This window comes from Kickxella alabastrina (genome assembly GCF_025024165.1).
Source record: "Kickxella alabastrina strain RSA 675 chromosome Unknown BX661scaffold_40, whole genome shotgun sequence".
Classification (NCBI taxonomy): Eukaryota; Fungi; Kickxellomycota; class Kickxellomycetes; order Kickxellales; family Kickxellaceae; genus Kickxella; species Kickxella alabastrina.
Window position 1 is genome coordinate 12,283 of NW_026251511.1, and position 14,728 is coordinate 27,010.

Here is a 14,728-nt window from a genome sequence, read left to right on the forward strand (position 1 = left end):
TACAATGAGCTTGCCGAGTGACTTTATAAATAAATGTTCCAAAGAACCCATCCGATTTTTTTATAAAATAAAGGGCTGTGTAAAAATACCACGACCTAAAAATAGCATTCAATATCGCAACACTGCTAGTTTGTGGCAGCCATGCCTTACTAGGAATATTAAACCACCTCATTATACACCAAATCTGCCATTTATAATGTATATAAGCAAGACAATTCCCACTTCTCCTATTATCCAACCAAAAAAATTGTAAACTTCATTGTCTGCTTAATATTGCCAACACACCTATTTTCTCCATCGCATTATATTTTCTGTAATTTCCAGTAAGGTTTATGCAGGAAAACGCATAACATCAAGCAATACACAAAACGTTGACGCAACAATAGGCTTTAACCTTTCATTACAATCATGGCTGGGGGAAATAATCTATCCGTTAATACCAAAATTTATATTCACAATAATGCAACCATAATGGATGTTCACAATACATTGACATGTGATTATCCTAATATAGATTGGAAAACTTTTGAATTACGATATGAAAAAGGTGATGTTTGTCACAATACCCTTTATATTGAATCTCATTCAAAGACTTTATTTAAAGTTGTGTTTAGTTCAGAATCCGGCAAAATAACTTTTAAAACTAAAAAAAAGTGTATGATAGGTTTTACATATGAAGACATAACATTGGATTTAGTTAAAACAAATGAACCAAGTAAAAAGAAGTGTTGGTTTAAAACCAATTAACAAATAAAATAATATTTGTTGTAGGTTTTTTGCCTTTACCCGTTATCATTACGCTCATTTACTACAGTGCTATATTTTTTCCCATTACGGACAGCACATTATATCCACACCATCCCGCATCTTTTGGTTTGCAACTTCTATGGTCAATCATATATAACTATCAATGTGGTGTTTTGCATATGTTATCCATTAAATAAATAAATGGAAGATAAGATAATGGAAAATCGCAATTATTAAAAGTAGCTAAATTTTTTTCATCCTCTGCAATTTTCATTTTTGGTTGCTCATTTTGTAAAGTAAACTTAAAAAGGAAGGAACTATGAGCTTTTACTTTACTCACAATTTTATTATAAATAGAGTGTGACTTGGCCTTTATTATTTTCTGAAATGAATTCTACTGCTTAATACAAAATAGTGCTGTATCCGCATTAATAAAATATTTCCTTGAAATACCCAGTTTCTAGAAATAAATGAAAGTAAATATTTGCATACAATAATTTAACATTGAACCACGCTAATTTTTAACAGTTATTTTTTTTTCGCATAATAGCTGTGGTGCCCAACCCACATTCCAGGCCACTATTACCATCTTTAAGCACCGAGCTTATCAAGATTGTCTGTATGGCCACAATGTCCATTCCAGATATTGCTGGCTCACATCAAATGTCAACAAGACCTTCACAGCGCTGCCCACATGGCACTGCCTCTTTTAGTTTATCATCAATTATATTTTTAAGATATTCTAAATGTACTATGCCCACGCCTTAAGCTTTACAATAGCATAATTGCATACATCATTTTAATATTTAGTTGTTTTTATGAAAACGTATGAAATGCACCGCATATTCCATTGTTATGTAAGAGGGGGCGTGAGGGGAACTAGTTGCCTAGTGTTAGAAAAGTGGGGGTGAATTTATAAAGGAATTTATTACTGATGTTTCCAAAGTACTACTAGGGCCGGCCTCATCGTATATATGTGCCTCGTCGCCTTTGTTGTGCACATTGCCAATTGTGCACTCCGTTGGGGAGAACTGGATCTTCTGCGAGCAGACTGGTATCTTGGCAAGTCAGTGTTGTGGTCTTCGTGTGTGTGCACTCACGCGTGTGCATTGCAAAATGGGGAGCATGTCTGGGCATCATTACGATGCCTCCCTAATTTACGCCTGCATAGTCCAATTAGTACTCTATCAATCGGCATGCGGACGGAAACTTGCTTCATGATTCCCAACCTCGACATCCACTTCCATATCTGCAGTCTGTGCAACAGCGTCTAGGTTTTAATTTTAGTTTTATATTTAGTTGATAATATTTAAATATACGAATTGAAGGAAAAACTAAAGGGTTGTAAAAACTATTAAAAGTATACGCCTAGTCGATGACAGACTAGCAGTAATTTAAACTTAGGCCCGCTGTTTGGTGCAATATAAAATTATAAATCCAAATACTTGTAGTTATTAGAACCTAGTCTCGCTTTTTATTATGTTCCACTCGGTACTCTTTGGAATTTTAAACATTCTGGCTCCCTTCTCAAGCTTGAGAAACAGCCTTTTACCGCTGGCTTCAGTAAACTCGTGAACGCACTTGCCCCCGCTCCATGTGACATTATAACTCTTGTTGTTTGCAAAGCTGAATGGGCCCATCTCAATATAAATGCGGGCAAATTCAATCTTTAAATCAACAAGAGTGGCGGTCTTTGGAATATTTAAAACGTACTTAAACTCCTCATCTACCTTTATCCCTTGCTTTTCGACCTTTGCAACATAGTGAATGGTCACGGCCATCAAGTCGTGTCTCTTCTTTAGTGCAATGGCAGATGTCGAGCCTGTTATTGTAGCGCCCACGGGCTTCTTGGGTGCCAGGATTGCCATTCTGGCAGCCAATGACATGTTTGCATATGCTTCAGAAGAGATGGCCGGCTTTGTATTTATTTTCTGCGCGGTTGCAGACAATGAGCCATTCTGCAAAGAGGCCACTGGCCTCTTATGTGCAAGGCTTGCCATTCTATCAGCAAGCGTAGTGGTAGCGGTGTTTGTAGATGTGCTACTGGCCGAGGGCCCCTGAGGAACATTTGGATTTAAGGGCGACATTCTAGATGGTCTCGTAGTGTCAGTGTTTTTTGAGGTGGTGGGTAAGAGCATTGAATTACGCTTTGAACTCATTGTTTGCTTGTGTGCTGGTTTGATGATGTGCTGGTGTGCTGGTCTATCTGCTAGAGAGTGTACTTGTTGGAAAGTGTACTTGTTAAAATATGAGTTGACTTGCTCTATCTTGTACTAGTGTGTTGTGTTGTGTTGTGTTGTGTTGTGTTGTGTTGTGTTGTGTTGTGTTGTGTTGTGTTCTGTTGAGTTATTTGGATGTGAATGCAAATATCTAAATGAGTATGAGCTTTGCTAAAATATCTTGCAATTGTAGAGTGTGTTTGTAAGCGATGTAGTGCCAGGGCTGATAAAAGAAATGTACAGCTAAAACTGGTATGCCAAGTACAAAAGCATGCGCACCTTTAGAAAAGCCGTGACAAACGTTGCGTTTGCCATGTCTCTCTAAAGGCACCGGTACAACAATGGTAATTCCGTGCACAGTTAATACGTTGTGTAAAAACCAGGCATAAAACCCTGCAAGGTATAGTAGCAAAGCTTGAAACGCATGTTAGATATTATTTATGAGTGTGGAAAGCGTTGTTAAAAACGCGGTGTGACCTTTTAAAAATAGGCTTATTTTTGGCTGCTGCTAATTATTAAATAAAATGTGTAAGAGATAGAGAATATATTTTTTCATGTGGCTGGTTTTCTCTCTTTTATAATTCTGGCTCTGGCCGGATACGCAGAATATTTTAAGAGTTGGCCGCAGCATCAGACACCACTACTTCATTTATTTTTTTTTGCTTGCTCGACTATTCGCGCTAGTGGTTGACTTAAAGAATCGCCCGCCTTTTTAACAGCCGCGTAAAAAGAAGCGACCTTGGAAGAAAAAGTACTGAAATAGAAAAGAAATAGAAAGAGCAGTATCACATTGAGCGTTTTTTTCTTGGCCAAAAAAATGAGGGAAGAATAATTGATAATGTGCAGTTGGCTTAAAAGTAGATATTTGCTTAGAATTGGTGTGCAATTTATTTTTGATTCATTTCGTACTTTTTATAGAGACAAATGAATCAAAAATAAAAAGACAGAAAATGTGCATCCCTCCATTTGAATGGCAAAAAAGACAGCACGCTCTTTTGTGTGCAGCATATAAAGCCTAAGAGGACAGTTATAAAGGATAAAAGAAAGCTGTGTGTCGATTTTCAGCTTGGCTGAAAATAGAGGGAGAAAAATGTGGGACGATGTGCAACAATTTAATTTCACAAGCATCACAAGATGGTTCTGGTGGCGGTTCGTCTGTTGTGACTTTGGTGCAGCCATTGTTGCCTTTAAAATAAATCACGGGTAGCTATTCTGGCGCGTATTTTTGTAAGTCTCGCTGACTGGAGCGCTGCGTATTTATTTTTAGTCGCCAATGGATAGTGCAAAATATTCAACACGCCAAACATGTTTTATAATTTGTCGTGGGTGTCAATGTCTGAATGTTAGTAAATTAAAGCAGGCCTACCCATGCTTCAATTGTATTTTTAAATGTCAATACTGTGGATGAAAATAGATACATCCATGCAAATTCCAAATTTTGTTTTGCAGGACAATTAATGCTTTTCCAATCGGTGCTGTTGGTTAGAATATCTGAGCAAGCGATGATTGCATCCACTCTGTACCAAGCCTGGATGCTTTTTATACTTTATCAATGTTGTTTGCCTCAATTTTTCATTTCCAAATACATACAGGTATATATCAGCTATACTCTGAAATGTAGTGTGGTCAGTGAAATAGTGAATTAGGGACACCTGTTTGTCTTTTGCCTGCTCACTTTTGGCCAAGATTAGCAGTCGTTTGAGTGATTTGTGAATGCGTCGACAGGCTGAGGGCTATCATTGCCAATAAGCATCTTTGCACGCAAAGTCACTCTCATACAAAAGCCAGCGCTCATGGCGGTTTAACACACACAATATAGACCGTTTTTGGTTGCTTTTACATGTTTTGCATTTTGTCAGTGCGTGTCTGTAAAAAAGGGACTAGCACTTGGCTGTCCTCAAGAAATGAAAGAGCAAGAGAACAAGAGAACAAGAGAACGAGAGAACAAGAGAACGAGAGAACAAGAAAACAAGAAAACAAGAAAACGAGAGAACGAGAGAACGAGAGAGCGAAGGGGGACACCCTACCAGCTAATGGGGAATTTGAATTTATGCAATTATTTGAGCGTGGCCACAAAAAGAGTGTGCTCACGACAGCGGCTGAGTTTAAAAGATGTGCATGTGCACGCTCAGACAAGCAACACAAGCACTATTTTATCCATTAAGCCGATTACTTTTGAAAAGAAGCAGAAAAAGAGAGAGCAAGCAGACACAGGGTCTGGATGAAAAACAGCAGAGCAAAACAAGGGATTAGCGGCAGAGCAAAAAAAGAATTAATCGTCAGCTACAGGATTTGAACCTGTGCGGGCAGCGCCCAACAGATTTCTAGTCTGTCGCCTTAACCACTCGGCCAAACTGACTTGATTATTGGCAAGCTATTAGCTCACTTGTTGATACTGGTGTATCTGAGACATATCCAACATGCATGTTTGTGGTTTGCCCTTGCTTGTTTTTTGTCGATAAAGTTTACTCAACGCGCGCTTACTGCCTTAAAATGTTTAACCTCCATAGCAACGTATTGCCTGGCGGATGAAAATATGAATATCAACCTCTGGCAGGGCATGTTTAGAGTGCGCAACATGCAGCTCTCGCCGTTCGTGGAAAAAGCGTGCAGTGCCAACGCAAAAAAGATCCACGGCTTGTGAGATCAGTATTAGCTACTTTCCTAGATTGACTACTTTGAAGCGCAACAGCAAACAGACATGTAAGGAAACGCTCACTTTAATGTATATGACAGCGGGCTTCTGCACACTGACAGCCTCATCTTTATGTTTTCCCATGTGTCGGACACTCGTGTTTTGACGTTTGGCCTAGTGTGCAAGCACATCCGCCAGACCGTGCCCCAGGCGACAGCCATAGCGCCCAATACTCGCGGCCACATATTGTTGGAATATAGAGAACGTTCTATGAACGTGTAGATAAAGTATAATGCTATAAAGTTTATTTAATAACAAGTGCTATGCACTGTGTGAGGTAAAGACTAGAGAGCATATTGCTCTGGTCACTGTGTGACTTATTGTTTGTGTGGCTAAACAGCCAAGACTGGTTAATCAGTTGATCGCCATCAACCAATACATATCTACTACAAGCGAGCACCAGAATCTTAGTCTGAACCATCTGATACCCGACTACATTAAGATCAACCGTGCAGTGCTCGGCAAACATTCCGGGCAAGACACCATTCTAGCTGGGGACAACATGGGCGGTGCGGTCATGGCGCATGCCACGGCACCAAGAAGACTCTTGCCAATCCGCAGCCTGGTTCTTATCGATATTGTCAAAGCCACGGCTCTGGACTCGCTGCATGTCATTCTGTCTTTTTATTCCCGCCAGGCCGCGGTATTTTGCATCCGTATTGAGTGCAACTCATTCAGACATTGACTCAGGAGCCACCCAGAGTCTCGGGTCTGTGCCGTTACTCATTGTGCAGAATGGCAGCAGATGGTCGTGGAAAACGCAGTCGATGCCCACAAAACAGTGTTGGCGAGGATGGTACACGGGGCTGTCAAGGACGCTTGTCAGTGCGCAGACTGCCAAGCTGCTGATTCTTGCTGGGTTAGACAGGCTGGATAAGGAGCTGCTGATTGCGCAAATGCAGGGCGAATTCCAGCTGGAGCTTCTGCCAGCTGCCGGCCACGCCATTCGGGAGAACCTACCCGATATGGTTGGCGACGTCGCCACACTGTTTTGGAAACGCAACTAGCCCCTAAGCACTCCTGTCCGTCGGCGGCGGTAATATAAATTAGAATGTGTAAATTGAAGCGTTAATCAAAATGGAGTATTAATTGCGAACAATTGAAAATATTGAAAAAAGCCAACTTGAACCGTGAGTCTCGACATAAAACGTGAACCTTGCGCTTGACCTACAACAGAAAATAAAGTACACAAAAAAGAAAGCGGTCAACACGACAACAAACACAATTTGAGCGAGCGAGCACACACACGAATGTAAAAGACCGAATATTGAGCTTGGCATTTCTACAGTTGCTGTCAGAGTTGGTTGCCAATTCATGTTGCTTGTCACCAATATTTTGGTTACAGGCAATCTTGTAGCATATGTGTTGCAATTTGATATCATCGCTCAGCAACCGCAAAAAGGGATTTCCAAAAGACCTAGGACGTTTTTGTGTGCTGGTCCCGACAAATGGACCCAAGATAGAATACGCAACAAAGCACAATTTATTTGGCATGCTTTTTCGTCCATCCAATGATTTTCCGCAGCAGGTATTTGCCCGCTCAAAAGAAATAACTCAGCCACCAGGTCCAAAAATTAAAATAAAAGATGCCAAATGTATAAGACGGAGTGGCAGACACAATTGTCAAAATAGATATGTTGGCGGCAGCTGCTCTTTTATACTCTTTGAAGCAGCCAGTGCCGTACACAAATTCAAACGTTGGTATGCCCAAAAATCTCTGGCCGGACTTGTAATTGGACAGCGGTACTAAAAGACTTTGCTAAGGCGTCATTTACTGCTCTTAAAAACCAGCAGCTACTTTTCTTAACTACAGCCCCATTTTTCAACAAGCAAACTAAATAATCTCATTTATTCATTTCTATTATCATGTCCAACCTTTACAAGCAGACTGCCGGCGCCATTAAGGATGCCATTAAGGATGCCATTGGAAGCATGGTGGGCAACAATGATCTCGCTGACAAGGGCCGCAAGCAGTGGGCCGAGGGCGAGGGCAAGCAGAATATGCGGGAGACTCAGACTCGTCGTGAGGAGAAAACCCTTAACATGCACCGCGCTGGCGACTCTGCTAACAATGTCGGCGGCACTGCCAAGGAAAAGGTTGGCCAGGCCATTGGCAACAAGAGCATGGATGCCAAGGACAACGCTGCGTACCACAACAAGCTTGTCAAGGACAATGCCAGGTCCGGGTTTTAAACACACATCGCTGCTGTAATTTGAAAACACGAATCATTTGTATAATTTTTGTGTGTTTCAAATGTTTTTATATAAAAATTAAATTGACAATATTTATCGACCAACATTGATGCCAAAATATGAATAGAAAACAATGTTTGTTGTCAAACCAAGCTATGAAAAGTCATACAAATAGAGAACCGGTGCAATCAATGGTCAACTAAAACTAATAAGGCTCATTTACTCGACCAACAGCAAAACTGCGCTTTTTGCCCGTCAGTGTCTCACAATTTTCCAGACCAATTATTTGCACAAAGGTGGTTGCATGTCTGATGTGCGGTTGGATGCGTCATTATTGCTGGCAATCAATGTCCAACTGACTACGGCGAGCGGGTCCTCGGCGACGGTCCGTTTTTCGCTCCACGCAAACCCCCATCCTCTTCATCTTGCCGCAGTCCCAGTATCTGTTCAACTTGTGACTTGGTTTTACAAACTCCGCAGATTGTCCTCGCATGACCAGTGGTCACTTGTGCATTTTGGTCGTGCGTTCTGCCAGCAGCTGTTTTATTTTCATGCGACGTCGTCAAGTTGTCGGCAATATTTGCGATACCACATCCTTTGCAACCTGTCCCAAGCAGCATAATCTCTTTCAGCCTTTATAGAGAAGCCCTTTTCAGATGCCCACCTTGCGGAGTATCCACCCACTCAAGATTGGCGACTTTTGCTTTTTTTCTCACTGACGTCTATGGCCAATGTGCTGTATCTTTACCATGCTCTACTTACTTTTTGTTTGAAAAGAGCACTTCTTTTATTTGTTGGTCAGACTTGCAAAAAAGGGAGTACATCCAATGGAACGCAAAAGAACCGCTATGAGGATTTGCAGTCCTATGTTTGCAAACAGCCGATATTATTTTTTGTTGAGCAATAATTTAATACGTTTTATTTTTTGCAAATAAAAAATAAAAGCAGTGCTTTAAAGAGTGATAACCATTTTGCTTGTATATAAAGTAGTTCAAAAGTGTGCAGCTTGCAACATAATTATTTTGTTTGCATTGCTTTTTATCAGCTACTATATAGCAATTATATTGTTTTCATATTTTTTATATTTATAATGACTCAATTAAAAGAAACTATTCAATCGACTAGTACCGTAAACAATTTTATAAACAAGCTAAGAGCATTGGGGTATACAGAAGATATAAATGTAAATGTAAGAATTCTGGGAGTATCTATCAAAAACAAAAACAATAATAAAAAGGTCTTACTTACGTCTATGGACAAGACAAAAACATTGGAGGAGCTAGGGGTGGTTTGTGAGAAATTAATTTTTAAAAACGACAAACATGTTTTCAATATTACAATTAAATAATGTGCATTCAGCACAACTAGACACCTGCATGTATTCAGTTTTCACCAAGTAAACCAAAAGTAGTTGGGGTTTATATGCACATCAATGGGCTATTGGAATATTGGAATTTTGAACAAGACAAATGCGCGTGTACAAGTCAAGCCGAGACGGTCAGATCCCACTATAGTTTATACACTTTGTTATTGCTAGTTATTTAGAATAAATACTTTTTTACATATCAAGATATTCATCAACCTGTTTGTAATTTGCTGTTGTGTTTAACCTGGTTTTATTTGGCAAGCCAATTTGTTTGGCGTTCCACTTTAAATCTTGAAACGAATGACTTTGTCATTCATTAATTAAATTTAAAATACCTTGTGCCATTGTGGTATTTGTTGTTTTCAATCTCAAACTTGCTACAATTGAGAAATACTCGCGCCAAAAAACTTGCTTGTCTACAACAGTAGCACTCCTGTGTCTATGTGATGGTACAATATGTTGTGGATAGTCCAGATGAAAAGGTATTCCCGGGCTTTGCAAGTATTAAATTTGGTTTTACAATTGCCAGCGGTGTATTGATAACCATGCCTGATAGGCCGGGTAAAAACGACAAATAATGTGGTGAACTCATAGTGTAATGAAAATAATACAGTTTGTGTGTTCCAATGCGTTTTAAAAACAAATATGCAAGTTTTGCAACTACAAATAAGTAAAGCGGCAAACAAGTGTGCAAATGCTTGTATTTGTATAGCACTAATTGTGCATTCAGAAAATATAAAATGAACACACTTGGCATTTTTAATATAATTAAAAGGTTCTATTAATGTTGACATGGTTGTGAATCAAGGCAGTGCAATGTGAAGTATAATAAAATTTTAGAACTACGCACAACCATTTAATAAAGTAAATAAAAGTAATAAACAAAATAAATCAAACGAGAAACAAAACTAAGAACATATAAACAATTATATATTCAAATCTGCCGGCGTGGCAAGGGAGGTATGTTCCATTCAGTTTTTTGTCATGTTTGAAAACTCTGCAGTTCTACCAAGCTCAAGGTAAAGTGCCAAGCCACCGGGCTTAAAAAATCAGCTAGCAGCTTGGTCGGCGGCCATGATTTATTATTATACCGGCTGTTAGTAAGCTGAGACTTGCCACTCTTGAGATACACATTTGTGAATTCATCTTCCAAGTGCCTAACAGTAGCAGTCTTTGGGACATTAATTACATATGTAATTATTATATCTACTTTCTACCCGCTATTATCTACCTTTATAACATTATATACATGAACGGCAATTGCATCTGCTTTCTTTGGTGGAGCGGCAAGGTGTATTGGGCCAAGCAGCATTTTTGTTGAGTGTGGTTGGCATATGTGGTGAATTATTTTTGAAGCCTGTAATTTTCTGGGAAGAATGAAAGGCACTCGGGAATTTACTAAACGCCAAGTTTTCCAGTTTAGAGGCTGGCATTCTTTTAGCAGTATTGTTGGAAATGCCATGCCTGGGTGCCACATTTGCCATTCTCAAAGCTAATGGTGTGGTGGTGAATTTACTAGGCGCAGTGGGCACAGGCATCATGTTTTTTTCAAACCCGCAGTTTGTTGGGTAGTCTGCACGGCGCTCGGGGTTTTCTTTTGGGTAAAAAAAGCTGTTTTAAAAGCTACCGCTGTAATAGTAGTATTTCTGGGAGTGCTGGATACAGGCAGCATTTTTCATTTTAAGCCTGCAGCTTGTTGAGAAGGGCCTTCTATACTTGTGGACTTTTTAGGGGACAGGCTTGTTTTAGAAGCTAGAGGTGTGTTGGTCTTTTTGCTGGATACTTTTGCTGCAGCTGGTGATTAACATGTGTGTGCCGCTTGCTGGAGGAAACTATAGGTTTGTGCTGCCGAACGAGTTGAATTTGGTACAGGCATTCTTGTGGTATAAATATGTATTACAATGAGGAAATTAAAAAGTGAATAATAAACATGAAAATAGTAATTTGTTATTTATTTACTAAAAATGGCTTTATCAGTTTCATGTGAAACTTCAACCTAACCATTTCCATTTCCATAGCCGCAGCCACAGCTACATTAACAGCAGGTTGATATTTTTATGTTTATCTCGAGGCAAAAACAATAAAACGTGATTATCATTATATTGAAGCAAACGAAAAACTAAGGAAAGAATTTGGCAGACACGTGTTTTGCTTTATATACAACACTATAGTTTTTTTACTGGACGTTGAATGACGTTTTGAAAAGAAAAAAACTGGCATGCTGTTTTATTTTTTTTAGGCAAGTGGCAGGGCGCGCATTGTTGTTTTGGCATCCACTAGAGACAACAGATGTGAATAATTAACAGGCTATATTTATTTTGACTAGATGGATTCAACTCTATTTTCTTGGCTGTAAACTACAACCAAGTGTAGCAAAGACCGAGAACTCGTGTGGCATGGCTGCTGGTTTTACACAGTTGGTATATTATAAAGTGCTGACTCGATATGCGGCTACAACATATTTGCAACCCAAAGGTGTATGATGGTAAAACTGGCCAGATTTGTGTCGAGTGATTAATAGCTGCACTGTTGCTCATTTTCCACAGCCCGCGTCACATTAAAACAGTTTTCAAATTGATTCAACTTGCTACCACCTGCCTGGCATGCATTTAAGCCAACCCAGCGCACCCAGCGCATCCAGCGCATCCAGCGCACCCAGCGCATCCAGCGCACCCAGCGCATCCAGCGCACCCAGCACACTGATGTCGGAGGCAAACAAGCGCCCGGGGCGGTTGAGTTGTGTATTTCAGGATATGTATTGACAGTTGGTACCACTGTTAGATTAGGGGCTTTAGCTCAGTTGGGAGTAGCGTACGACTGAAGATCGTAAGGTCCCGTGTTCAATCCACGGAAGCCCCATCAACCAGGTTCAAGTAATCCACAAATCGTGGATTACTTGTCTTTTTGCTTATTTTTTGGATACATAATAAATGAAATGCCTCGATCGGGCTATGTTTCCGGATTGGTGCGGCTCTCGCTCTATTTCGTATTTGGAGTTTTCGATTATCCGGCAGCTGAGAAGAAATAGAACGGTAGTGGTGAACGTCGTCAAACAAAAGCATTTCTATTTTCTTGGTTCTCGCGCAGTGGTTACGCTACCACGTCTACATCTGTTTCTATATTTGTATTGACAAACTTTAATATAAACCCCTGTTGAAAATCTATTTATTTATTTTTCTCAGAAACAGCAAGAGCACTCGAACGGGCACTGTTCGGTGTCGCCCTCACCCTCACCTATGCGCAAATCCTCCATATAGAACACGCGTAGACCATCATCCGTGTACTTTGAGTTTTTGCCTTTGGAATCGGCAAAAGCTGGGTCATCATCTTTAGGGGGTGGCATTTGCTTTTTGGGGTTTGCAATTTTATCTGTGAGTGTGGCGTCTATTACTTTAACCGAGGACTTTGAGGATAATTTAGATTTTGTTGCAGTCAGAATAACGGTGTCAACGGGTGTGGTGGGTTGTTCTTTGGGCTGTTTGGGTTTGGCAAAAATGTCGTCGATTTCGGATAGTTGTTTGGATTTGGTCGGTTTAGTGGCGGCGGCTATGGCGGAGGCAGTGGGTTTGATAATGGGAGCAACAGGCTTCTTTTGAATTTTGCCGGCGGCTACTTTGTTCTTGGCCATGGTTGTAAGAAAATAATTGTTTTGAATATATGTGCGTCAAATACAAAAAAAATAATTATGAATGGAATATAAAATAATATTGAGAATCGAGTTTTACTATTAATTTATTTGGTTGTGGGTTTGGTGGTGTGTTTTATCAAACTTTTTATTTTTATTTTGCCACTGCACAAAGTTACTCTTCTGCTTAGAAAAATAAGATCAGGGGTGGGGCGGGAATGCAATACAAAAAATGGGAGGGAAAAAATAAACATGCCTACAAGCTGATAATCAAAAAGAATGCAGCTTGTATTTCAATCACTTTTTTTTGCCATTCACAAGCTTTATTTATTTTTGTTTATTTTTTAAACCTCTCTTCTCTCGATTGAATCTATATAATTTTTTGTTACTTACTTCCAATGTTCCGTGTTCAGAAATTGCTCTCCCAGGTTTCGCTCAACACTCCCACAGTTGGCATTATCGGGGCTTTGGCATCGGGTGCCTCAAAGTATTCAACAAAGCCGACGCTCGCAAATGTGTCTGAGGAGGTCAAGGCGGCACGTACCGGAGTGAAGAAGGCCCCGAAGAGCAAGGCTGTGGAGAAAGAGACCGAGGCTGTGGAGAAAGAGACCGAGGCTGTGGCTAAGCCTGCAAAGAAGGAGAAGAATAAGGCCAAGGCGCCGACGAAGAGTGAGCTTGTCGAGAGTAAGTATTGCAAAATTGCGAGTAGTTTTGAAAGGTGCAAATGGTGCTGGTGGTTTTTTATTGTCACTAAATTCATGGAATTCCTCTTTTTTTCTTGCATGGGTGTAGAGAAGCTGAACTCGAAGAAAGGTTTGTACGCGTTTTACGCTCAAAAACAATAAAGTAAACAGTGCCCTCTTCTATTATCCCTCACAAACTAACATGCCTGTTTGCCTTGTTGCCTTCTTATACCGCTTGTATATTTATTACTTAGCTCTGCTCAAGATGCCGCCGAGCCGCGCGCCAACGGCGTACAACCTGTTTCTGATCGCGACCAACAAGGAGTTCAGAGGCAACAACACCACCTACGACCTAGGCACAGTCACCCGCGCGATCGCGCAGAAGTGGAGGACGTTGAGCGAGTCGGAGAAGCAAAAGTACCAGCAGATGTCCGACCAGGAGCGTGCCAAGCTCAGCGAAGAGGTGCGTGCTTGGTGGTCGACAGTTGACCGCAGCCAAGTTGAGCTGGAGAACCGCCGCCGTCGCCGCATCAACGCCGCCCCGAGCTCTCCCGGCGCTGCTGCTGGGCGTGCCAAGCTGCCGCTGCTTGTTGATCCGTTTGCGCCTAAGCGCCCCAAGCCGGCGTTTATGGTGTTTTTCGCTGAAGTGAGGGACGGGCTCGAGGGGTCGTTGATGGAGAAGGCACGGGCTGCTGGCGCGCAGTGGAAGGCGTTGACTGAGGACCAGAAGAAGCACTATTATGAGATTGCCCAGGATCACGCCGACCAGTACAAGAAGGACGCGGAGCGCTACAAGGCGCGCTTCGCTTGAGGCGCCCGATTTTGGACTGCAGCGCGCAATGCCATTGCTTGTTTTCCCACGCCAGCACAAATGACGGGCTCGGTACTGCCAGATCAGCTGAGCAGCTGAGCAGCAGCAGCAGCGCGGTGGATGGCAGCTGATTGGGTTTTACTTTTATTTGTTATTTTAGAGTCACATTGTCTTAGCAAAACAAACAATGCTATTTTTACATCCCTGAGCTTGAGCTTGCGCTTGAGCTTGCGCTTGAGCTTGAGCTTGAGGAAACAAGACAAAACAAAAAGACTGGCTTTATTGGTTTGCTGATTCATCGATGCTGGCCATAGCACTCGTCATCACTGCTGCGCATGCAGTGGCTGTTTTATTATAGAGCCTGTTTTGTTGTTTGAATCTGGCTCTGC

The 14,728-nt window shown here is 41.1% G+C and overlaps 6 protein-coding genes and 2 non-coding genes across 8 annotated transcripts; 5 read left to right on the forward strand and 3 right to left on the reverse strand.

The window, feature by feature from the left end:
• Positions 1-1,697: 1,697 nt before the first annotated feature.
• BX661DRAFT_189385 (uncharacterized protein) lies at positions 1,698-1,908 on the forward strand (the record flags this gene model as incomplete). Its single annotated transcript, XM_051537564.1, has 1 exon — positions 1,698-1,908. A coding segment is annotated over exon 1 (182 nt), but the record flags the coding sequence as incomplete, so codon positions are not given.
• Positions 1,909-2,111: 203 nt separating this feature from the next.
• On the reverse strand, positions 2,112-3,392 carry BX661DRAFT_77368 (uncharacterized protein). The gene has a single exon (XM_051539478.1). The coding sequence runs from the start codon at positions 2,904-2,906 to the stop codon at positions 2,202-2,204; it is 705 nt and encodes a 234-aa protein (XP_051388660.1). The 5' UTR covers positions 2,907-3,392; the 3' UTR covers positions 2,112-2,201.
• A 1,851-nt stretch (positions 3,393-5,243) lies between these two features.
• On the reverse strand, positions 5,244-5,325 carry BX661DRAFT_t138. The gene has a single exon. It is a non-coding gene; the product is annotated as a tRNA-Ser (tRNA).
• Positions 5,326-5,502: 177 nt separating this feature from the next.
• BX661DRAFT_201047 (uncharacterized protein) lies at positions 5,503-6,668 on the forward strand (the record flags this gene model as incomplete). The annotated part of the gene is made up of 4 exons (XM_051538468.1): positions 5,503-5,558; positions 5,724-5,849; positions 6,073-6,279; positions 6,365-6,668. The coding sequence occupies 4 exons, from the start codon at positions 5,503-5,505 to the stop codon at positions 6,666-6,668; spliced, it is 693 nt and encodes a 230-aa protein (XP_051388661.1).
• A 798-nt stretch (positions 6,669-7,466) lies between these two features.
• BX661DRAFT_189393 (uncharacterized protein) lies at positions 7,467-7,976 on the forward strand. The gene has a single exon (XM_051537565.1). It carries the CDS (start codon positions 7,528-7,530, stop codon positions 7,852-7,854), a length of 327 nt encoding a protein of 108 aa, XP_051388662.1. The 5' UTR covers positions 7,467-7,527; the 3' UTR covers positions 7,855-7,976.
• A 4,029-nt stretch (positions 7,977-12,005) lies between these two features.
• BX661DRAFT_t136 lies at positions 12,006-12,079 on the forward strand. Its single transcript has one exon. It is a non-coding gene; the product is annotated as a tRNA-Phe (tRNA).
• A 244-nt stretch (positions 12,080-12,323) lies between these two features.
• On the reverse strand, positions 12,324-12,971 carry BX661DRAFT_189399 (uncharacterized protein). Its single transcript, XM_051537566.1, has one exon. It carries the CDS (start codon positions 12,846-12,848, stop codon positions 12,399-12,401), a length of 450 nt encoding a protein of 149 aa, XP_051388663.1. The 5' UTR covers positions 12,849-12,971; the 3' UTR covers positions 12,324-12,398.
• Positions 12,972-13,145: 174 nt separating this feature from the next.
• BX661DRAFT_189401 (uncharacterized protein) lies at positions 13,146-14,588 on the forward strand. The gene is given in 5 exon segments (XM_051537567.1): positions 13,146-13,433; positions 13,455-13,529; positions 13,638-13,658; positions 13,783-14,429; positions 14,441-14,588. The coding sequence occupies 4 exon segments, from the start codon at positions 13,244-13,246 to the stop codon at positions 14,337-14,339; spliced, it is 843 nt and encodes a 280-aa protein (XP_051388664.1). The 5' UTR covers positions 13,146-13,243; the 3' UTR covers positions 14,340-14,429; positions 14,441-14,588.
• Positions 14,589-14,728: the final 140 nt, after the last annotated feature.